Genomic DNA, 24,412 nt, shown 5'->3' with positions numbered 1-24,412 from the left:
GGTACATGCATGATGCCATCATCCTGAGCAAGTGCATTGCCTTGCGTATGGTTATCTGGTGACCGGCTAGACTGAGGTATTTGCAGCAGTGTGTTTTGTACTCTTTCCTTTGATGGAAGGACTGGACCCTCTTCTGTCTTCATGACAGCTCCTAGGTACTGTGTGGTCTTGATCAGCCTTTGGGTATTTTTCTTGCAAATTTGGGGATTCTCCCATGTGATCAGCCAGTAGTCCAGTTAAGGGTACACTGGGATTGACTCCCTGCATAGGTTTGCTGCCACCACCGCCAGTGTCTTGGTGAATACTCTGGGAGCGGACGCTATCCCGAAAGGTAGCACCTTCAACTGGATAGTTCTAGTTTGCTATCTTGAAACACAAGAATCTTCTGTGCGCTGAGAACATTGAAATATGAAAGTATGCATCTTTCATATGCCAGGTTGCAATGTAGTCCCGCGCTTTAGCAGTGGGATTACTTCCAGTAGCGTTGTCATGCAGAATAGTTGTGGCTTGACATAGGTGTTTGCAGGGCGCAGATCTAAGGCAGGGCGCATCGTGAGATCTTTTTTTGGCACAAGGAAGTACATTGAATAGATAGCCTGGTTTACCTGGTTCGCGGGACGACTTTGACGGCGTCTTTTAAGAGCAGCGTTGTCACCTCTTCCAGTAGGATGTGCTGTTCTACATTGGAGGTGGTTTTCTGTTTTGATGCATGGTTGGTGAGTTGCTGTAGCAATTCTATACAATAACCGCTCGCCACGGTTGAAAGTACCCACTTGTCTGAGGTGATTCCCTCCCATATGTGGGTAAAGTATGAAATGCGGCCTCCTACTGGAATGGCATGGGAGGGAACCTGTAGCGGGTGGTCATTGTTTGAGGGGTGTTGAGCTGCCTCTGGAAGAGGAGGATCTACCCCTGCCGCGATACGTTCTCTGGCCTTGGGAGGACTGCCCCTGTGGTGAGCCCCAGGACGAGCTCTGACCCTGGTTGTAACATGACCCCCGTTGTGAGTTTTTGCCCTCTAAAGCAGCAAAAATTGTAGCCCCCTCTGAGTCCGGAGGGTTGATTAGTACGTTGCCCTAATGACTTTAGGCCATCATATTCTTCCTTGGCGCACTTGAGAGCGTCCTCCAACACCTTGCCGAACAACAAGTTTGGTTCTATGGGCATATTAAGCAGGGTAGCCAGAGTCTCGAGTTTAAAGCCCAACTGGCGTAGCCACGCGTAACGTTTAATCAACGTTATCTCAGCTATTATTCTCCCTGTATTGTCTGCTGCATCTAAATTGTTGTTAAGAATGCAGTTTGCAACAGTTTTACCCTCTGGACTGGAGAAAGAGTTGTGTCTTCAGTGGCTCTGGGGCTGAAGCTATCTGCTTGGCCATCTCGTCCCACTTATGGCAGATGTAGCTAGCTAGTAAGGTGATGTTATTGCCGATTCTTGCCTGGTAAGCTGCCGAAGAGGCTACTTTCCTACCAAAAGTAGGAATCTTCTTACTTTCTTTATCTGGAGGTGCATCGGAAGAGGCTAGAGGTGTCCCTGCTCTTTTTCTAGTGGTTGTAACCACTAAGGAGTCTGGTTTTAATTCCCCCCTTATGTAAAGGGGATCTGATGGAGCTGGCCGAAAGATCTTCTCAATACGCCGGTTAACAGCCCGTGTTAGGTTTTGGGTATAGAGAGGGTTGTATTCGCCTCTGTACAGATTGGAGTAAGGGGATGAATTGGGCAGCAGACTATTCATCACCCGGTATGTTTTCAACAAAGTCCTTGTCTCCTGTGTATCGATGCTAAAATGTTCTGCTGTTTTCAGGAGCAGGTCATTTTACTGAATTTGATTGTCGCCAATGAGTCTGCTACCGGTGGGCCCGAGTGATCTGGCGACTGTATGACGTAAACGTCTTCATCGTCGTCATAGAATTGGTCATCATTACCCATATCCCCTTGGTCCTCAGTGTAAGGTCCATTGTCCTGGACGTCTTGCATGGGGTCAATCTAAGCAAGCTGCCCTAAATCCTGCTGAGAGGCGTGTGCTTGTGTGTCTGCGTGGGCTCTCTTGGTGGGGGGTTGAGTAACTGTGGACTGCTGTGTGGAGTACCCTGAAGGTTTGCAAAGACCTTGAGTGGTTATCAAAGAAATTGGCCAGGGAAGACATGCGTCTCATGACTATTAATTTCCCCTGCAGACCATTGAGAAGAACTTGGGATAATTTGGAGGGGGGGGGGCCAGAGGAGGTGGGTGTGGGTCCAGGAGAAGGGTGTTTTTTGTGTCTCATAGACCCTGACATGGCATCCTCCCCAAGGATCAAAGTCCCTGGACCAGAGCCCTTATCCTGTGTTTTTGAGGACTTGTGGTTTTTCGACGTCCGACCTTTCAATAGTGTGTCAGGGACGAACAAGTTACTCCCTTACCTGGTAACGTTCTTTCGATGGGATGGTCTGACGACGTATTCTGACGACGATTACCGTCATAGATATGACAGTAATCACCACAGCTGTGCTGCTTCGGAAAATCTTTCGGCGTCTGCGTCTTGCGTCGATGAAAGTCGATACGCCGTCCTCGAGGACCTCCTCCGACGGCCGACGTCACCAGATGTTACAAGTAGGACGCACGCCGCCCGTAGCCTCAGTTGCAGTTTTTTCCCAGAACGTGTGGCACCAATCGTCTGCCAGTATGACCACAGAAAGCCTTGCGGAAACGTGAGCTGCAATCGCATAAGAGATTCTGTAGCGGGGAAGGTAGAGAGGGAGCGATATGGAATACGTCGTCGTACCATCCCATCGAAAGAACGTTACCAGGAAAGAGAGTAACTTGTTCTTCGAGGGGATTGGGTCCTCCGACGTATTCCATATCTATGACAGACTCCCAAAGCAGTACCAACGTAAGGAGGTGGGAAAAGAATTTAGAATATACAAATTTAGAATGCCCAATCAAATAGCAGAATAAAGAACCGTCTTGCCAAAGGCCAGATCCTGCCCACAGATAGAATCGAGGGAGTAGTGACATACAAAAGTACGGACTGAAGCCCAGGTGGCTGCATCACAGATGTTGCGAATAGGAACACCCCTCTGCAGGGCAGTAGAGGCAGCCATACCCCTGGTAGAATGGGCCCGCAAGCCTACCGGTGGGTCCTTACCCGCCAAGCGGTAACATTCAGAAATTGCCAGAATAATCCAGCGAGACAAAGTCTGCTTAGACACAGCTTGTCCCAAACGCTTACCAGCGTAACCAATGAAGAGTTGAAGAGTTGATCGTCCACTCTGACCCGGGACATGCGTGAAATGTAGAAGCTTAAAGCTCTCCTAGGATCCAGCCAATGGAGCCTCTCCTCTTCCTTACCAGGATGCGGAGGAGGATAAAACGCCGGAAGAATAACCTTCTGGCTTAAATGAAATTCTGACACCACCTTCGGAAGAAAGGAAGGACGAACTCTAAGGAAAACCCTGTCCTTATGAAACACAGTGAAGGGTGGCTTAACTGAAAGTGCCTGTAACTCACTCACTCACACAATAAGAACACTCCTCAGACGAGCGCTTAAATATAGACAGTGCCGCCAGGTAACCTTTTATGCTACCAACTTGCAGGCCCCTGTGAGCCAAAGAAAGCAAAAAAGACAGAACCATAGGAATGTCACATGAAAAAGGATCCACATTCTGAACCCTGCACCAGTCGCAGAACTTTCTCCAACGGCAACGGTACAGGGACTTTGTTGCCGGCCGTCTGGCCGAAAAGCAACACCTCCATCACGTCTTCAGGGAGGTCCCAATCCTTATACCTCAACCTTTCAGAAACCAAGCGTGAAGGTTGAGGGACCTGAGCTCGGGATGGAGAACCTGACACCCCTCCTCCCGTGAGAGCAGATCATCACGGTTGGGAAGACGACGTGGAGCGCAGATGGACAAGTCGAGAAGGTCCGGGTACCACGTCCTCCGGGCCCATGCCGCAGCAATGAGGATCATCTGGGAACCGAACCTCTGTAACCTCCGCAGCACTTGCGGGATGACTGGGACTGGAGGAAACGCGTACAGCAGTGGGAAGGACCACTCCACCACAAATGCGTCTCCCAAGGCTCCTCTTGGAGGAAATTCCCGCGAGCAAAACCTTTCGCACTTCCGGTTGACACTGGAAGCGAAGAGATCCACTTGAGGGGTCCCCCAGTGGGCGAAGATCTCCAGGAGAATCTCCTGAGCCAACTCCCACTCGTGAGAGATCGCGCTCTGCCTGCTCAGAGCGTCCGCCGTCTCGTTTTCGTCTCCGGCCAGATGAACTGCCGAGATCGAAACTTCCTGCTGGATAGCCAAGAACCAGAGCTGCATCGCCTCCCTGCACAGAGGCTACGGATGAGGCTATGGCATTGACCTGTCTAGTTAGCATGAGGGTAGAGTTCAGATAGACTCCCAGAGTTTTAAGTTCTTTAGAGACTGTGATTGAGTTTCCGTCGATAATGAAAGAGGAGTAGGCACTGTCAAGTTTGTTTAGTAGCTTTTGGGATCCGATGAGTAGCAGCTTAGTTTTCTCATCGTTCAAACACAGGGAGTACATGGCCATCCATGCTTGAATGTTCTGATAGATATTCAATAAGTTTGAGTCAGTGTCATAATTATCCGATATGGGTAAAAGGATCTGGGTATCATCTGCGTAATTGGTGTACGAGATACCCTTTAAATCCAGGAGGTCATACAGCAGCTTTGTGAAAATATTGTAATGCGTGGCTGAGACACAGGAACCTTTGGGGACTCTGCATTTGACTGTGGCTGTTGTGGCCCGAGGCCATAGGTGGAAGTCCCTCATGGTTCTGTTTCATAGTAAGAATTCCATCCAAGTTATGGATTTCGGGGAGAAATGGGCAGCCGAAGCAAGGTGATGACAAAGGATTTTATGATCCATCAAGTCGAAGGCTGTCGAGAGATCGAGCAGCAGGAGGAGGGCTAGTTTGCCATGGTCTTTAGTTTTGTCCATCAGTATTTTGAAGTCGAGGAGAGCAGATTTTGTTCCATGGCTGGGATGGAAGCCCTATTGGCGCAGTCCCAGAAGCTTATAAGTTTCAAGGTGGTTTTGGATCTGTAAGTACGCTGCTCTGTCCCAGATTTTTAGGAGAAAGGGGGTGGTTGCGATAGGGGGGAGGACCCAAGCATCTTTAAGGTTGGTGGGTACCGTACCAGTGGTAAATTAAGTGTTGATCAGTGAGGCGATGAAGGGGGCTAATTCGTTCGTGCGGTCTTAACAGTGGCTGGACAAATGTCACCTTGACACCTGGAGGGTTTTAGGCCTTTGATGATTTTAGCGATTTCTGCATTAGAGACTTGGGAGAATACGAATGGGTGCGGGGTAGGGGGGGGGGGTTGGGAGGGTTATGGGAAACTAGGGTTAGTTCTGTGGGTATTCCATTGGTGATGATTTTGTTTTTTTGCTAGGATTTCTGTTTTGGAGTGAGGTTTTGTCTAGTAGTGTGTTTTGGAAATTGGCGCACCAGGTGATGTCTTTTATGCATGTGGCGGGAGGGGCAACTGGTGACTTCAGTTCGCGCATTCTAGCAAATAAATCTCTTGTTCATGATTGAACTTTTGAGATCCTCTCATTATAGATGGCCTTTTTTGCTTGGAGTATGGCATGTTTGTATGTTATTGCTGAGTTGGTGTAGAGGGCTCTGTTGGAGTCTGAGGGATCTTTTTTCCAGATTATCTCGGCAGCTCGTTTGGTGGCATAAATAGGTTTAAGCTATGAGGTGAACCACGTGTTCACGTGAGCTGGTGGTTTGGGTTTACGTAAGGCCAGTGGCGCCACTTTGTTCATAGACTGGAGGAGCAAATTGTTGTAAAGGTTGACCATGGTAGAGGCATCGCTACAGTGAGGTTGGGAGGAGGTGAGCGGGATGAGTAGCGGGAGGATGTTGGCAGGAGTGATGTTACATGTTTTTCTTGTGTGGATGGCAGGAAGCGCCTTGGCAAATTGCATAAGTAAGTCACTCACCAGGACGGAGAAGTAGATCACTTATGATCTGACCAAGGTCACAAACGATTAGCAAGAAACTTGATATTAGTATTGCATTCTGCAAGCCAGTCTAAGGTGCAGCCTTAGTTGTGGGTGGATAAAAGAACGCGTCGGGAGAACGCAAGTGCTTCTAACTATTTGGTTAGTGAGAGTGCATGGACATATGTGGGGCCGTTCAGGCCTAGATTAAGGTCACCTTGGAGAACAATTCTCGTGGAGAGCTTGGCCTTAAGTGAGAGGAGTTGTTGTTTCTTTAATGTTCAGTACTTTTTTGCGATAATCGCTACTCCCGCCTCCCCTTTGGCTAAAGCTCTATATTTCCTGTAGATAGTGTTGATGGCTACTCTCCTCCCCTTTGGCTAAAGGTCTATATTTCCTGTAGGTAGTTGTCAGGGATAGCTAAGGAGAGTAATGGACCAGCAGCACGGTGTAGCCAGGTTTCTGCAGTGGCTAAGAAGTCTAGGTGGTTAGACGTGATTCACTCAGAAATGTCTAGTGTGTGTGCCAGTATTGATCTAGCACTAATTAGTGCGCCTAATAAGGTTGCTTTGGTGTTAGAGACGAGGCTAAGTGAGTTCGATGCTGTGGTGGTAAGAGAGTCATCTGTGACAAAGTTGGCAGTAGTGTCACTTGAAAAGCTAACAATAGTAGTATGCCCAGCAGGTATAAGAGGGTGAACAGTCGTATCAATTGCATATATAGCAATAGTAGTATGCACAGCAGGGGTAACAGGGCTGGCAGTAGTATCAATTGCAGAGCTAACAATAGTAGTATCAGCATTTAGATGTGCAGTAGATGGTACATTTCTGAAACCGCTGATGTGAACAGGGCGAATTTTTGAGTTCTCTTGAACTTTGTAATTGGGATCAGATCTCTGGTAGGTGGGAAGATCATTCTATAAATTTTAGGGAGAGCCACCATAAAGGTCCCCTCAGTGTCTAAAACCTTTACAATTTAGTGGAGTCAAGAGATTTTCTCCGGCATATCTAAATTGCCTAGCTGGGGTGTATGAGGACAACAGAGCTGTGAGTTACTTGGGCCGTTTGTTATGAAGGCATCGTTGTGTGATCAACAGAACTATAAGACAGGTGTTGGCCTCAGAAGTGAGTCATTTTAATGCTTTGCCTGCTAGTGCAATGGGTTTTCTCTTATGATGACGTACGTGCCGCGTGGTGTGGTTTTGTATGACACTGAGTTGGTGGCTTGGTGTTCAGTGAGGCTTACGTACATTTAATTACATTAAAGAAGGGTTGACATGACAAGTGCTCTGGTCAGCTCGATCTTCTGGGTGATCTTCAAGTAAGAATGATTTTCTGCAGTATGTGAAGTTTGATGTGGGCTTTGTGGGAGATTGCCAATTTGCGGGTTCCTGTAGGTCTCAGCGTTGAGTGTGACACCTCGATTTTTTGGTGATCTGAATTGATAAGAAGGGGGCACAAAGGGTGTCTACCCAGGAGATGGTCACTTTGCCACAGACGACCTTCATTAGTAAAAGATTTTGCACGCCAATTTCTTCTTAAAAAAGGAAAGGGGCGAGGGTGGTGATGAAGTAATGTATGGCCTCTGTGCTATCCAATAGCATCAGGACACATGTTCTTTGACTTGTAAGGAAGGAAGGCTCTTTGGGGTAGTCTGATCCACTTACTCTGAAATCCACCAGGTGGGCGCCCCAGACGTTCCTTGAAGCATACATGACTATCGTAGTCTCCAGCCACGGTTACCAAAAAGGTGCCCCTGCTTTAAGATTGCACTGTTTGGACCACCACAAAAGATCCTGTACAACATAAGTCAAGACTTGAAGCAGGTTCCACATACTGCTGAAAACTAGGACCATTGAGAAAAAAGCGTCCATTGGAGTGAGCTTGTACTCGGCCAGGCTTCTGGCACCAGAAAAATTCAGGATTCCACAAGGCCCAGAAGGTGAGGAGAAAGTGACAGAGTTGGAGTTCTGGAAGCTTCGAACCATCTGAGAAATGTTTGAGTCCCTGTCCTCGGGAGAAAAAGACGCTCCCAAGTGAGCATCCAGAACTGCACCAATGTTCTTGAGCTCTTGAGAAGGTGCCACTGTGCAGTAGGTGGCCGAATTGGTGAATGCGAGAGATCACCTTCTCCCGAGAGTGAGCTCTGATGAGCCAATCGTCCAGGTTGGGAAAGACAGGACTTTGCCATCCTGAGGTGAGCCGCCACCACCACCACCACCACCACCATTGGCTTGATGAATACCCATGGGGCGGTGGTCAGGCAAAAAAGCAGCATGCCAAATTGGTTATGCATGCCCCCTATAAACAAACCATAGGTACGTCCTGTGCCCAGGATGGATAGACACATGAAAGAGTTCTCAAGGTCCAGTGATTCCAGCCAGTACTGGAGTTGTAGGGCCTGAAGGATCTGGGCATGCGTCATGTCTCTCCTTGGAAATGGGTTTGGGAGTCTCCAGTCCAAGATGGGATGAACGCCCCTGTCCTTTTTGAGAAGGAGCAACTCCTTCATTGTTCCCCTGCATGGAGTGACTCTATGGCCAGTTTCAGAAAGGAGACACAAATTTCCCCCAACAGGAGAGGGTCCGGCAGAGGTACTCTCCAAGGCAGGAGGGGGTTGGTCTGGGGTTTTCTTGTGGAACAGAAAGCAAATGTACATGGGCGACTTTATTGCCCACATGTCACAAGTAGTGACGTGCCACTTACCCAAGAATGGTGAAATTCCTTTCCCCAATAGCGTTGTGTGTACCATAGCCACCTCAAAGCTGCTGAAGAGGGCTTGGAACTGACTCTTGCACTCCCCGGCCTCTGCCCGGATAGGTGAAACCACTCTGCTTAGGAAGACTAGTGCTAGATGTTTGAAAGGAAGAGGATGGGTCTTGTTGGACAGCTATATTCCCAGAGATTATGTGGTTACTATGTAAGCCTTTAATTTTTCAAGGGACTCATCAGCTTTTGACCTAAAAAGTTAAATGCCATCAAAGGGCATGTCTAAAGGTTTTCTCTGCACGTTGGGAGCAATGCCCAACATTCTCATTGAGGAGTATCGGCCCGTCGACTGGCACTGTCCTCATGGCATGAGCCAAACAGTCCACCATATCCAACCTTACTTGAAGAACTGAACATGACTCTTTCTTGCCATCTGCCAAAATAGAATTAAACAGTCTCTCACTTCTCTCTTTGGTTAGTATTCTGTCGCCTAATATGAGTTTTCATAGGTGAGTATTTCAGAAAGCCACAAGACATGTTAATGACCTCGAGGGCAAAACTCCCTAACCTGAATACCTTCTTTGCAGAAGGTGTCAATCTTTTGATTACTCAGTCCAAGAGGAGCAAAGGGAAAATGGTTGACTTAATAGTTGCTGTATCCTTTTGGACCACCAGGCTGAGAGGGATAGTCTGTTTAGACATGTAAGCCAGATCAGGAGGCAGCCAGTTTTATACTTCTTCGCTAAATTCACCACTGCAGGGGAGCAAGGTTGCTGCCACAAAATACAGAGACCGCTATGTTGAAGGGCAAGAGACTCCTTCTGTGACTCCTTATGAAAGAGGTCTGTTATGTTATATTGCTGGACAGGTCTAGATGGGGATCCCAGGGCCATGACCACCTTTTCTATGGAGCCCCAAAATAGTACATTTGTGTGGACAGAAGGCGAAGCCTCCATGATGTGCAAGTTTGGCGAGGCGTCAAGCCCGCTGACGTCCTGAAGGTCAGCGCCCAGCTCAGTCAGATCAAGCTCATTAGTAATATGTTCTTCAAGCACCTGCTCCCATATGGTGTGCAAGGGTTCCAACCAAACCAGATGAGGTATCCTTCCTTGTTGAACACCCCATGACTTTGGAGTACCACTCCCTTGAGGCAGAAGTGTAGAGATCTGCAGACCCCTGGAACGGGAGTAAGTGCCCTCTGTAGTGCGCGCGGGAAGTGAGGGCAAAGGCATCTCTTTCTTTGTGACAGGACACGAGCCTGTAAGCATATGGATGCCGCTCTTTGATAGGACCATGCCAACCTTCTGTGGTGCAGTGGGGACCTTCACTAGTGGTTTGGGGTTGAGGTAGACACTGGTGAGTGACATTGATGCCTGGGAAAAAGAAATCAAGCATTTTCTTCAAAGCCTCCCACACATCCGCAGCAGAGGGGGCCTTGGGGCATGTTCTGTTTTTACTTGATGAGCCAGATGGAATTTCCTCACCCTCATCCCAACAGCATCCGTTTTTTTCGCCGAAGAGAGCAATAGACATGGTGAGAACCGTTTTTAGAGTGGAACCTCTTGCAGTGCTTATTGTGGTTTCTCTTACAGCCCTTTCTCCCAAAAGAGGTTTCTTTCTCGGGCGGTTTTCACAGTTAACCTGCCCTGTTCTGAAGAACATCTCTAGGGCGTGTCTCATGATTCCGCTAGGGGGCAGTCAAGAGCCACCTGTGCTGTACATTCATGAATCGCCTTTGCCTTCATGGTCCTGACAAGAACCAAAGTCGGTTGGCTCCTCAAACACCATATACAAACGTTACGAGGGTCGTTTATCGACACCTTTTGCATGATCCTGCACTGCTGAGATCTCGAGTACTTACCATAATGCAGCATGATTTTAAAACCCAATGCTTTTGTAAATAGTGAAAGCTGTGTTTCACTTGGGACATGGCGTAATCTCCCGAAAGGGCCATGGACACAAGCAGTGCAAGTCAGTAAAGAGGAGGAGTCGGGCATGAGGTAAAGACTCCTAAGAAAACGGCAAACAATGATTAAACGACTGATTGAGTCTGGGAGAGTGAGACTGCGTTGCTTTTAAGACCACATGCACCGTTTTAAACAGTGCTCCATTTTGAATAGAAAAACGAGCGATCTCTGTGTGCATTAAGCAGATGGGGGAAGGAGTACTTTGCGCACGTCATTCTGGTCCTACCGCGGGCATAGTGTCCAGAGGGCATAGCCACACTGCACATGGGAAAAGGCTGTTGGCCAGGTTCTGGGCATAATAGTTACAGTTATAGTGGTACATGCGTGCACTGCCACAGGACAGGAGAACATCAAACTACTATTCCTGCCATATAAAAATATAACTTCATGTCATTATTAAGGGTGGGTGGAATTCCCTTTTTAGCTTCCGCTGTAGTTTTCCACAGTGTGGTACACTGTTCTGCTTTCGGCAGGCATAACGCTCGCTAGCAGATACATTTTTTGCTTTCGGTTGGAAAGTAGAATTTTTAAGCCATTTTTCCCTTTTCCCCCACAGGAAACTCGCACGGTGCAGTTGGCAAATCCATATGCGGGAGCTGCGATGACATGACAGTGCGCAGTTGCTTACTTCATGGCCTCCCTCCTCTTCCATGATGCGTTCGTCCAAACCCTGCGTGGGATTATTCAGTCACGGTAGACTATGAGTTTATGTTTATTGGCCCCAGCAGTGCCAGCCTTAGCAGCGGCAGCAAAACAAAAATGTGGCACTCCCTACTGCCTGCGCACGCCCCTGGTCATGCGGGGAAGGGGATGGGAGGGGATGATACATTTTCCATGGGCGCTGATGCAAAAGCATCCGCTCCCTAGTATCCCCGAGAGCGGGGTGCAGGTGCCTGCCGTGCCTTCTCCCACCACGCAAGCTCGGGGGAGACCTTGAAAGACTGCCCTGAGCTGGAGTGGTGGGGAGGGTAATGGCGCTGCAGGCGGTAGCCCGGGCGGCGGCCCTGCCTCAAGGTCGGTCCTGTGCCACTGGTAGACTCAAACGTCCGCAATAACACGTTTATGCCTGAAATTGGGTGACAATCAAACAAAAAAGGAACGCAAAGATTATGGAAATCTGTATTGGAGGAAAATGCGTGGCAGCTGGATTTTTTACAGATGCCACTGGAGTGGAAAAATCCTGTCGATTTTTAATTCCTGTTGCTCCCACGGAAACTTTGCCCACACCTAGTCATTACTAAACAGATTGGTGATGCGGCCACTTTAACTCTGAAGGTAGCTCACGATTTCGGGGAAGAAAATCTGTACTTGAGAAGGCCTTCGTATGTATGGATCATCATAAATCAGGGCGCAAAATATACACTCGCCACTTGCCATTGGTTTGTGATATCGGACTTTGGCGAGTAAGAAATGATGTGGGTGAATTGAGGTGGCAAGTGACTTTTGGATGGCTGGCTGGTAGCTTTCAGCTTCAATTTTTGCCCCTCTGTGTTAACGTGGGTTATCATTGTTGCCCTTTGTGTTTTTGAACTGGCACAAATACCTAAAGAAATGCACCTGTTGCATATATCGTGTGACATTTGCAGGGGTCTGCTTCGAATTGCGGTCGATTGAATAAACTTCTCACGCCTTTCAATGGTTTAGACCATAAGCGCGACTGTGGTGGGTAAGAGTTCCATTTATTATTCACACGACTTTTAGATATCTTCCAGTTAATGCTAGACGAAATTGAATTCTATATCGTACCCTTTTTTTCTCTTTTGTGTTTAATCTGAAGTCATTATTACATGACCCCTCACGATTTCGGTTGCTGACAAATCATCCTTGGTGACTGCTACACTGACACCCAGATCTCAACATTTTTGATAAATTCATCCTAATTCACATATCTATATTATGTGCCCTTTACAATTATAAACAGGTTTGCTTTTGAAAATGTGAGCAAAATGTTAAAGTGTAAACTGGCATTTTATCATTACTGATGGCTTAAAGGTTGGTTTAATGAGAAAGATGTATTAGGGAGATTTTATAGAAGCGGATTCTACCGAAATGTGTAAAATAATGATGTGTGTATGGATTTTAAACGTATGAGCATATCATAGGGGTTTTAGGAGTATTTGATACCTGCTATATGGAAATAAAATAAGATTGTGTGGTTTCCTTAAATCAGCTTGTAATACAAATACTACTAAACAAAATAAACATTGTTTCCACAAAAATCAAATACGGCTGAGTGCTAATTTAGCCCTTAAAGCACTTTAAGAATAAGAAAAAAGGAATGCAAATCTAAATGCTTTAAGTCTAAAAGAACAGCCACCAAATATGTTCCCATTTGGAATGACAGAAAACAAAAATGAATCTAGACCAAACTGTTCCACAAAATAGAATTTAGAGAAAGAAAAATTGTTGGCCACGTTATTGCATTTTCGCTTTAATGCCCAAATAAAAGCCCCGGGCATCAAAGTCATGCCGTGTGCCGCCTCCTCCCTTCCCAACGCTCCTCGGGTTACAGTACAAGCGGATAGTACCTGGCAGGTCAGGACAGGTCAGTGATCAAAGAGAAGGCGCAGTCAGGCGGCGGCCGCCATCTCCCCAGACTAGCCAGCACACGGCCAGCGTTTCTCAGCCTGCTCGCTTTCTAAACCCAGCTCCGATTCTACGATAAGGAAACGCCACATCAATGCACTCACCTGAGCTGTTAGACAAGAGGCGAAACGGCAAGAAAAGAATTTTCATCGCACTGGTAAATGCCAACTGCAGCAGGTTTAACACACTCCAACAGAAACAGCGACTACACATCTCAACAAACGCCTCCGAAATCTACAGGCAACCACAAAGTATGCCCAAGCGATCAAAGACCAAGTAGCCAAGGCGCCTTTATCCCTCCATCCACGGCTCTATGGGCAGTCCATGGCCGGCGCTTCCACGCCACTATTGGAATGCAGCGAGTGCAAAGCTAAGAAAAGTGATATACCCGCCCAAAAGGCAACAGAACACTGCTTCCCAGGCAAAATAAAAGCCAAAGGTAACTATTCACTCCAAATCTGCGACCTCCAACGTCTTTATCTGTGATACATTCCGAGATAAAAACAAAAGAAAGCGCACATGCACACTGTGTGGCCTATAGACCTTTGAAAGCTGAAAAGAAACCGGGGTTGTGCAAGAGTCCCTCTTGCCAGCCAGAAACGTATCTCAAGTTTAAAACGACCCTAGACATAAGGACATGGCTGTTTATTTAACGGGATGTTTAAATGGCAGCTCCCAAGCAGTGACAAACATTGACGAGCGGTTAAGGAGTGCAGAGGAACTGTTTTAATGAGTGAACAAATGGGCTTTTGCCATGCATAGAACGCCAAGGTGCTCTAGGGTACTCCATGATGTACAGACAAGGGCTCTCCTCTCCACCTGGTCTTTTCCCCACAGTGAGGCTGGGGCAGTGGGAGCGGGGGTGCAACCATTAACAGCACAGGGAGCGCAACCTGTAGTAGCACCACCGACAGGGTCCAGTGGGCCCAGAGGGGCCAATACAGACACCTCAGGAGCAGGGCTCCTCGGACAATAGAGGGACAGGGCAGCAAGCTCCCTGGGGACAGAGTAATGGGCTTCGGGTGGGCCCCCTCTCCCTGGGCATAAGGGGGAAGTAGGCAATGGCTGTTTTAGGGGTATAGCTCAGGAACCCCAGTGGGACTGCCACAAAGAGGTGGCAAACCACTCACCAGGCAGAATGGGAGGTTCCCCTCCCCGAGCCATCGGGAGGGGTGTGCAAGCCACGGCAGGTAGGCAGCCAACAAGTGTTGTGGCGGTGGTGGAAATGGCACGGTGGTCAGTCATAATTTCGAAAAAATAATGTCGAATGACAAAAACGTCGAAAAAAAAATGTCGAAATCCGAATTCCGTTTTTTTAAATTATATATTTATTTTGGGGGTCCAGGAGTAAAAAAAAAAATGGGTAAAACAAAAAAAAAATAAAGAAGGGGGGTTGGAGGGAACCCCCCATTTCGGAAAAAAAAACGTATTGAAAAAAAATTTGACTTTTTTTTCGACATTTTTTTTCGAAATAATGACTTTCGACATTATTGTTTTCGAAATTATCACTATAAACCAAATGGCATAGTGTCTGTCAATGAGCAAAATAATGTAGTAGTGGAAAAGAGAACAGGATTGGAAGCAGTAGGTACAACAGGCACGGTTGGGGGCGGGCAGGCCTCTGCCCCAATGTTATCAGCAGTGCCAGGTATGCTTACGTAGCATGTGCCACAGGAAACAAAGGAAAACATATGGAAGGAGAAATACATTGATATATTTTCACTGTTGGATTATATGAGGGTAGAGGAAGGAAAATAGGTGAAAGGAGAGGGTAAATGGAAGAAATTCTTTGTTGAGAGGTCACTAGCAAATTGGGCGACTGCCTTCTCAATATTTGCGGCCATTTTGTTAGAGAAAAACCCAAAGCTCCTTCAGAAATTGTGGCCGTATCATGACCTGGTGTTAACAATGTATCATGATTGTACATTCAGAGCATGCTTGGTATATGATGAACGGTTCAGGAGCACAAAGGCTGGGAATGGACAGTTGGACTGGGGGTCCAGGGCAATGAACCTATGGGCCAGTTACACAGTGGTACACCCGTCTACCTGCAAGGGGTTCACGTCAGGGAGACCGGCAAAGCCCTTTCGGAGTAGCAGAGGGCGCTGGGAACAAAAAAAGGAGCTTGCTGGGCATTCAGTTGTACGATACCAATCTGCAAATTCAAGCATGTCTGCTTATTCTGCAGGCTGTCGGGTCATGTGGAGGCCAAATGTGTCAAACGCAGCAACGAGGACAAGTAATAGTATGTCACTAGGGGTACCACCGGTGGGCCTCCTTTCCCCCATACAAGTGGATGTGTTGAGGGCATGGGCAAATGGCTATCCATGGGGGGGCGTTACAATGTTGGTGGAGGGCTTGTCCCAGGGGCTCAGGATACCAGTGAAGGGGTTTACACCCCTGCTAGTCCCTGAGAACCAAAAATCTGCACTGTCATAACCGACAGTACTTATGGGGAAGGTAGAAAAGGAAGTAAAATTGGGGAGATTTGCACAGCCCTTCTCTTCCCCAACCTTGAAAGGTTTGGTGTGTTCCCTGCTGGGCATCGTTCCAAAAAAGGAGCCAGGGAAATACTGCCTGATACATAACTTATCTTTTCCCAAGGGTGCATCAGTAAATGAAGCAATAGATGAGGACTTGTGTTCAGTTAGGTATGCTTCCTTTGACTCTGAAATGGCACATCTATGGCAGATGGGCAAAGGGGCTCTATTGGCAAAAGCTGACATTGAGGCTGCTTTCCGGCTACTACCAGTACACCCAAAGTATAACCATCTGCTGGGCTTTCAGGTGGAGGGTGGATGCGATTATGACAATGTTTCCCTATGGGGTGCGTCATCTTGTGTGCTTACTTCCAGGCATTTACCACATTCCTGGAATGGGTGACCAAGAGGGTATGTAAGGGGACGCATGTCCTCCACTTCTTAAATGACTATGTTCATGAGAAACGGGGCACAGATTAATGTGCAAGGACCCTAAAGCGATTCCAGAAGGTGGCAAAAGATTTGGGGGTGCCACTGGCGGCAGAGAAGACCGAGGATCCGATGATCTCCTCTTACTGTTTCCGGCTCCTGGTGGAAAAAATGCGTGACTTCAGGGAGGCGGTGCCAACTGCCTTAAGGCTAAAAAAGTAACTTTGGGGCACCTACAGAGGGGCTGGTGGGGCAGCTGAAATTTGCACTCAGGATAATTCCAATGGGCCGGCCATTCTCCCGGTCCATCGCCAGGGAAATGCCTGGACTAACAAAGCCATATCATCATACCAGGTTGTCTAAAGAGCAGAAGCAAGATGTACTGGTCTGGGACAGCTTCTTGACGACTTCAAGAGGGTAAAGATTTGGCCAGCTGAACTGAGGGACAGCGGCCAGTTGGGCCTATTCACAGACACAGCCGGGAGTGTTGGTTTTGGGGCCATCCTAGGAAACAAATGGTGCGGCCAGCGATGGCCCGGGGCAATGAGAAAAAGAGGGGCTATGCAGGAACATTACCTTTCTTGGAGGGTATCCGGTCATTGCATCGACAAACAAAGCATTGACAGCCATACCATCCAAAAAAGCACCTAAAAAAAAGCATATTTTTTTTAGATGGTAAAGGGTTTAGTTTAAAAAAAAAGCATTAGATGCTTTTTTTTTTTAGATGCTTTTTTTTTTAGATGTTATGGCATGTTATGGAATGACTATAAACCTTCTGGAGCTATTTCCAATCATAGTGGCATTAACAATCTGGGGTGACTAACTGGGGGCAAGGAGGTGGTGTTTTGGTCTGACAGCATGTCTGTGGTATGTACAATAAACAGTCAGAGGGCAGCTTTCCCTATGGTGTTAAGGTTACTAAAGATATAGGTATTGCTGGGTTTGAAGGCCAATATACGTTTCCAGGCAAAACATGTTCCAAGTATCCTTAACAATGCGGCCGATGCTTTGTCCCGTTTCAAACTGCAGGAGTTCGAGCAGTGGCTACCTGGGGCAGAACCATTGATGGCACATTTCCCTGAGATGCTCTGGGAGCTTGGTGCTCGGAGTTAACACCGGTAATAGAGTTTTCAGCGTCTGGGAAAACAAAAAGGGCATAAGAGCGGGCATTGAAGGAATTCAGGGATTTTTGTGGAGCCCAGGGCAGGGAGGACATATTTCCCAGGGGAGCAGTGAGAAGTTACCTGGGTCAGCTTCGGGCTGAAGGGGCAACTGTGGCGGTGGCCCTGGCAAAGATGGCTGCAATAGGGTTCTTCGCAGGGTTGCATGGCAGGTCCCCACCTTCTGTGGATTTCACCATAAAAAAGGTATTTACCAGTTGGAAACGAGCAGCAGTATCGGGGGGGACAAGAGGAGACCCCTAGACCCAGATAATTGGCTGCAATGTTGCAGGTGCGGGGGGGGAGGGGGGTGTCTGCAGGGAGGACTAGGAAGTGGCTCTATTTAGGGCGGCGTTCATAACAGCGTTCTTCGCGGCATTCAAGATTGGGGAAGTTGTGGGCTCAGCCACATCCGACATTGGTGGGGGGATTTTTAAGAGATAACTTGACATTTGACGGGTGGAGGGGGCAGCAGGGCCCTCATATGGTTGCGTGATGAAAAACTGACCAAGAGGGAAAGGGGGTAAGGGTAACCTCAACAGTCTACACAGTAGCAGATATCTGTCCGATAGGTTGACTGCAGGAATACCTGCTGTGCATGGGGAGCAGCGGGGGCCCGCTGTCACTACACAGGGACAGCTCCTCCTTATCCAAATACCAATTCCGGAAGATCTTGGAGAAAATTGTGGAGAAAATAGGGTTGGGGCAGAAGGGGGGGATTTGCCCCAAACGCTTTCAGATTTGGGACAGCCACCACGGTCGCAGGCTGGCTGCGATTAGCAACAGATTAAGGCAATCGGAAGGTAGAACTCTCATGCCTACAAGGGTTACATTAGGATGCATTTCATGTGCTATATTGGAGGGCCAACTGGGGGGGCATAAGAGGAATTGAAGTTTCAAGGGTTTTGTAGGAATTAAAAAATGTGGCCGCATATTTTGATGCGGCTAACCTGTATTTCTTTCTTGTTGCTTAAAGCAGAGAGATGGGGAAATCAGTGGTGTAGATTGTAGGTCACTTGTTCATAAGACGGATGAAGTGGAGAGTGCGCGAGAAGCCAGGATTGCTGGCGGGCATGGAAGAGTTCGACATCCACTGGATTTGCGGAGGAGGCTTGCAAGTCTCCCAAATACCTTCTTTGGTGGAAGGAAAGATGAGAAAGGGGCTGGTGCTGGTGATTTTACACATTGGGGGTAACAACCTGGCGAAATTGGGCAGGAGGGACCTGATAATGCACTTGCTATCCTTATGTGCCTGGTTTGGCCAAGCCTGCCCCGGGGCATTGCTCGTCTGGTCACAGAGCATCCCGAGACTGAACTGGTGGTGTCACGGGCCAGAGTACTCCCTGAAGATGTCTGCAAGAAAACCAAACGACGAACTGGCCTGGAGGGCCACGGGCCAGGGGCGCTGGCAGGTAGTGAGGAATGGCCTGAGGTGCCCAGGGACCTGTCATCAAGATGGGGTGGACCTATCGCAGCAAAGAATCGAACATTTGCTCAAGAACCTTTTAGCAACAATAAGGACATTTGTAAATGTTGGGAGGTGGAGGGGGTCACAGACCGGTGGTGCGCAACCCTGTGGCAGGTGGGTGAGGACCATGAGGACATGGCGGTCCCTTTCCAGGGGATTCCTGAGCTGGAATGAGGCACGGCTACCGGGACTCCAGGGACGGGGGATGGCGGAACCGGTGGAAAAGGGGGTGCCTCCCGGTAACGCTTCCCGAGTAGGGCATGGTGGGGAAGGGCCAGGGCCTGAACACCATGCATCGCCCTTTAGGGGAGGGGGAGCCATGGTCCACCTGGACCACTTGCCAGTAGAAGTGTTTTTCAACAAATGTGTGATGTTTGTTATTGATGACTAGCTGTCCCCGGCCATGCATTGCTGTGGCTCAGTCTGGTTAAAGGGAAAAGAAAGAAAAGAGAAAGCGCACGTTTCTAATAGGTTTAATTTCACAATGCTTGTGGGTAGTTATTAATGGCTCTGGTGGTTCTCCAAGTTGAGGCAGTTTAATTTTCACGGCGGCTCAACACATTCCTTTTGTTTCTCCATCCAATTTCAGAGCCTTGCAATAAGGACACACTTCAGTCATGGTGCCGATGAGAACATGCCGGCTCAAACTATAATCATCAGCTGAATTGTACCGGGATGCAAGGTGATTCTAATCGCGTGATTGCTGAGCACAGAGTCGTGTTTGACGCTGATCTGCTGTTTCTCGTTGACGTCTTTCAGCCACTCTCAGCTGTCGCGTTCATTCTGTTGATAACGAAGCAGATCTGAAGCTGCAGAACGCGATCACCGTGCTCGCAACCATGCATCCTGAAGTCTGGCTGCACGTCACTCTGCTGCTTCCTCGGCACGTATTTGAGCCATTCTAAATCGGAAACATTGAACTGGAATCATAAAATATTTAGTATAGCATGTGTTGCTTTTACGTCCAACAGATGGCGTTGTTTTTCAGAAAAAGCATGTTTTTACCTGTCACAGGTGTGACATCTATGTATAGTACGTATATAAAAACACGCGCCTATTGGAATGCAACATGTGTCAAAATTTCAAAGCAATCGGTGAAGAACTTTCGGAGATTTAAGATTTTGAACAAACGAACATTTACATTTTTATTTAGAAAGATTAGTACCCAGCGAGATTCAACCAGAATTTAAGAAACATTCTGATTGGCTTTCGTCAGGTCCATACCTCGCAGGGACTCCCTCGGCCGGTATTCCATTCCTTTGTCCCCGGCGGGGGGCATGGCAGCCCCTCAGCCAATGAGGAGGCTCGAGGCGGGGCCATTTCACGCTCCGTGCCTCCACACGGCTGGAGGCTTCCTTCGTCCACTGCCGGGAATTCAGGTATGTTTTTCCCCCTTACCCATACCCTGCACACAATCTCCTGCATACAATCCCCTCCCCGGCCTCTCAACCCCGCTTACCTTCCTATTTCTGCCTTTTCGGGAGCAAACATGCTGGGAATACTTCTGATTCCAGCGCGCCCGCTCTCGATGGCTGTCATGGAAAGGGAAAACGGACTACGTTTTCCCTTTCGCGGCAGCCATTTTCTTTGACAATTTTTTTTTTTCATTTCTGTTCCGAAACGCTGTAACATTTCGGATCAGAAAAGAAGGCTATTAGTACTCCAGTCTTGCGGACCAGGGTACTAATAGCAATATGCCCCTCGCTGCAGGGGCATTACCAGGGAGCCTAACTTGGGAATGCCACCACGGCTCGGGGCATATTGCTTAATGTTTGGTTTTGGAAAAACATCACATTTTTGATGATTTATGTTTAATGTGGAAAATGTGGCCGGTTTGGCATCCAAATTCTGAGTTTCGTGTGTTCACTGTTCCTCGGTGTATGCCCCCCACACCCCTCCTGCTCAGCTCACAAACCTTAACGCTGGAATTGCAGTATAGATTACCAGAAAGCACCCACCTTCGAAACAGGAAAACTATGTGGCAGCGCTAACAGAAATTTCAGAAATGGCGGCAGCAACTCTTGAGCTGCCTTACCAACAATACAGTATTCTGTCGTCCTTACCGCTTTGGTTACTTTCTTCCCGTTCTTGTGTCTTCTTCCTCCCTCTCACCTTACTTAACATTTTGAACTAGCCTCAGCGTGAAACAGGCAAAGTACATTAAAATAGCACACACCAGAGGATAGAATCTCCCAGTTGGTATCCATTAACAAAGGAAGTTCCTGCTTGGTTTGTAGGATGCCCTGTCAATTTCTTGGCATCTTGGCACTTGGTGGACACCGTCCTTGTCTCAGAGGGCGGGGCTCCTTTTACTTGTCAAAACTAAGAGCTTGCTTAGAGTACTGCAAGTTATCGATTCAAGAGACACACCTGGCTCCTTTTCAAGCAGAGATGGGGTTTCCAGACGTATTTTTAGATCATTTCAAACAAGACCGTCTTAAATAATGGAACATGGGGTACAGGTATAGTACATAGTTTACACTTGGCAGAAGTTAAGAATCCAAGGAAACAACCTTTGGTTAGCAAACTTCTAGAACAAATATAAAACACAACATTCTTGGTGTTTTGGCTGTGAATGGATGCAGATTACATGGCCAAGAGACTCCGATCAGTTTAAAAAATACATATGTCTGTCAAGTCCTGTATATCAAACTCCATGTTTTACGTTCTTGCACATTAGAATCTGTCATGCCTACTCACTGCAAATGAACTAGGGCTGACCAGCACATTGCAATGGGAAATCAATCACCATTCTTCATTGAGGGAATAATAATCCCCTTTTCATCTTTTATTCCTTTCAACACTAAAAATATATTTATAAAGCCAGGACCCTGACACATTTTCATATAAATTAACAGCATTTTTATTCAAGCATATTTTAGCCATCCAAAGGCATATGGCTTGACCACTCCGTGAGGGCCTCCTTTATGACAGATTTAGATTTTTATTTTGTTTCATTCTTTGTAAAGAGTTGAAAATATTTTCTGCTGGCATTGAACCAAATGTAAACCCTTTACTACATGTTGACACAGTCCATCAAATAAGTGCATATTTAGTATTATCCATGGCGGGCACTGCTTATTTAGCGAGGGCCCCAGCACAGCTGACTTAGAATTAGCCAAGCTTTCTTGAGAATGTAGCATCCCTTCCAATTCGTGATCCAGCTCAGTACAAGTTAATAGCAAATAGGGCTGGACTATAAACAGTAAAGAAAACCTATACATGTGGTAAAGACACTCGTGAGAAGTTCCCAGAGTCGAACTGATGAAAGATAATAAATACTGTGTGCACCAGCTCGAGGCACACCGAGTTCACAAGGTCTGTTTCAACAGGGCTGTATACTACTAGACTTACTACATGTACATACAATTTCAAAACGACTTCCCTGCTTGAAATAAAACTATGGCACACCAATGAATGAAATGAGATTACATGTACTAACTTAGTTATTTTTCTAAATGCGAAAACCTTTACCAGAACAAAAAGCAGCCATTCTGAGGATACTCCAATCAAATAAAAGAAGCAATAAAGCAAAAGGTTAATGCAAGGTCTATTATATTGATGCCTGGAATTTCTTTCTACTCCCTAGGTAAACATTGCAGTGAAGAGAGAGAACTATAGGGAGAACTTCGTAACATGTGAATCTGATTCAACTCTGTGCATGTTACATCTGGAATTTACAACACACGTTCATGAGAGGCACTGTAACTCTGAATCCCCCAGTTCTTGCTTTTTTACCACACTTAGCTGGTAAATATGGGGTGGACAGGGATCTCTGTCATGTACACAGATGTAGGGCGGGAATCTCCATCGACCGCAGCCATGGTAAGCGTTGCGGCTGTCATTGCACCGCTGATTTAATATATTGCACCTGCTCTGGCCTAGCATAGGACAAACATACACAATCCCTTGAAGTCATGCCGTGTTGTTGAGATCAAATTAATGATCTGTGGACATTCGGCCTCACCGCAGGGTGCAGGAACCCCCAGGTAGAGCTCACGCAGCACCTCAGAAGGCCTCAGGGCCCTGCAAGAGAATGGGTTTATGCCATGGGAAAGTGCAGAAAGCAGTTTTCTGCATTTATTGGCCACATCTCCAGGCTATATAAACCTATTTCAAAGTAGGCAAAGTGAAAAGAAAGAATTGGCCACACCTTTTTCAGGATTCAGACTGTCCTAATAAAGACCTATTTTTTAGTTTAGATTGAAAGCACGATTAAAAACATACAGGATAAAAGTCATGGAGTGGAATGTAATTCTTAGTTGATCATCTATCTCTGTACCCCCTGTGAAGATTAGATCGATTTAACAAGATTCATTTGAAGCATAACTGTATTTTTTCATGCCTTATGTGCAGAGTTGATTTTATTTACAGAACTCCAGCCAACACACTTGACGGAACTGTGCACTTGGAAGGATCCTCCTGCCAGCAGCCCGGCATGCACTCCTTGTGGACAGTTCTTCTCAGGTGTGTTGACCGTCACCCAACATTCTTTCCATTGGAGATCCTAGGCATGTTGGAACTCTCTGGCCTTTGAAACAATCTCTTTTCTCCTCAGTATCATGTATCCACACATGTGTACTAGCATTTTTATGTAAAATAAATAGGCGCTAGGTTGCAAAGCTTAGAATCAATCTTCCTGGAAGAATCTTTATTGCTAAAGAAGCCAAAGTGCCTCTCTCAAAACCATGAAAGAGCAACTTTTATGTTGTGCAATATTTCCCTTCGGAGCAACATAGGCAGAGGAAGCATTTCACGCCATCGCCCAGAGTTTGCTCATTCCTGCACAGATATGAAACACACCATAGATTCTTCATCATGAAACTAGCTAGAGCCAGAAATGCTGCTCTGGGACTTGGCATCTGTTCTGGGCTTCTGTGTGAATTCTCTGCATCTGTATTGGAGGCATTCACAATGTCCAACTGCTTCTCTTTCTCCACAACATAAAGTGATAATAGTGAATGCAAGTTACTTACGCATCCACCCGCCATGATTTCCGCTGCCATTGGAACAGAGCCTTCTTTGGTTCTAAATTTATCCCTTACAAAGTCATTCACCTAAAAATAAAAATGGCAAAATGTTACACTTCAAAATGTCACAAACTGTCTCCAAATACAAATTCTTTTAATGGGCATGGCAGGATATTCCCAAAGTAATATTGAAGCATGTGCTATTTGGCGCATGTGGGCTCCTTGTATGCACACAATAGAGCAGTAATGAGGGTCACATCTGGAAGCGCATTAAAAGCCAGTGCACAAAACTATATTTGCGTCATAAAACGGAATCTACTGCACAATAAATGCAACTTTCTTTAGACCAAGATGATCACAATCTTCGTAACAATTTATGTTGTGTATGCATATACTAAAAAAAAAAAAAACTTATTCCATTGACCCTACAACAGATTAACAGACTTCCAAAAACAAGAACAGGATTTTACATCATTTCCATTGCTAGAGAATTACTTGCAGCTTATTTTAAGTTATTACCTGCCTAGGGTGAATTTGATATATACTATAGGCTTCTAACAGTTTATTTTACAGTGTAAATGTGTGACATGCTGTAAGAAACACTGATCATCAATTTTCAACTTAGTTTCCCGTCCTTTTCAATATTATTTTTTAAATATTGTATTTCTTTTATTTTTTCA

General features: G+C 46.7%; 1 protein-coding gene across 2 annotated transcripts in view; it reads right to left on the bottom strand.

Moving 5' to 3' along the window:
• Positions 1–24,412, bottom strand: part of SLC25A13 (solute carrier family 25 member 13) — a 1,524,563-nt gene that overhangs the window by 306,888 nt on the left and 1,193,263 nt on the right. For both annotated transcript variants that reach the window (XM_069648547.1, XM_069648546.1), the window contains exon 13: positions 23,739–23,819. In XM_069648547.1, coding sequence (XP_069504648.1) covers positions 23,739–23,819 — 81 coding nt within the window. The remainder of the gene's footprint in view (positions 1–23,738; positions 23,820–24,412) is intronic.

This window comes from Ambystoma mexicanum, chromosome 2q, assembly GCF_040938575.1.
Source record: "Ambystoma mexicanum isolate Mex_15411 chromosome 2q, UKY_AmexF1_1, whole genome shotgun sequence".
In the NCBI taxonomy this organism is placed as follows: Eukaryota; Metazoa; Chordata; class Amphibia; order Caudata; family Ambystomatidae; genus Ambystoma; species Ambystoma mexicanum.
This window is presented reverse-complemented; position numbering and strand designations above follow the sequence as displayed.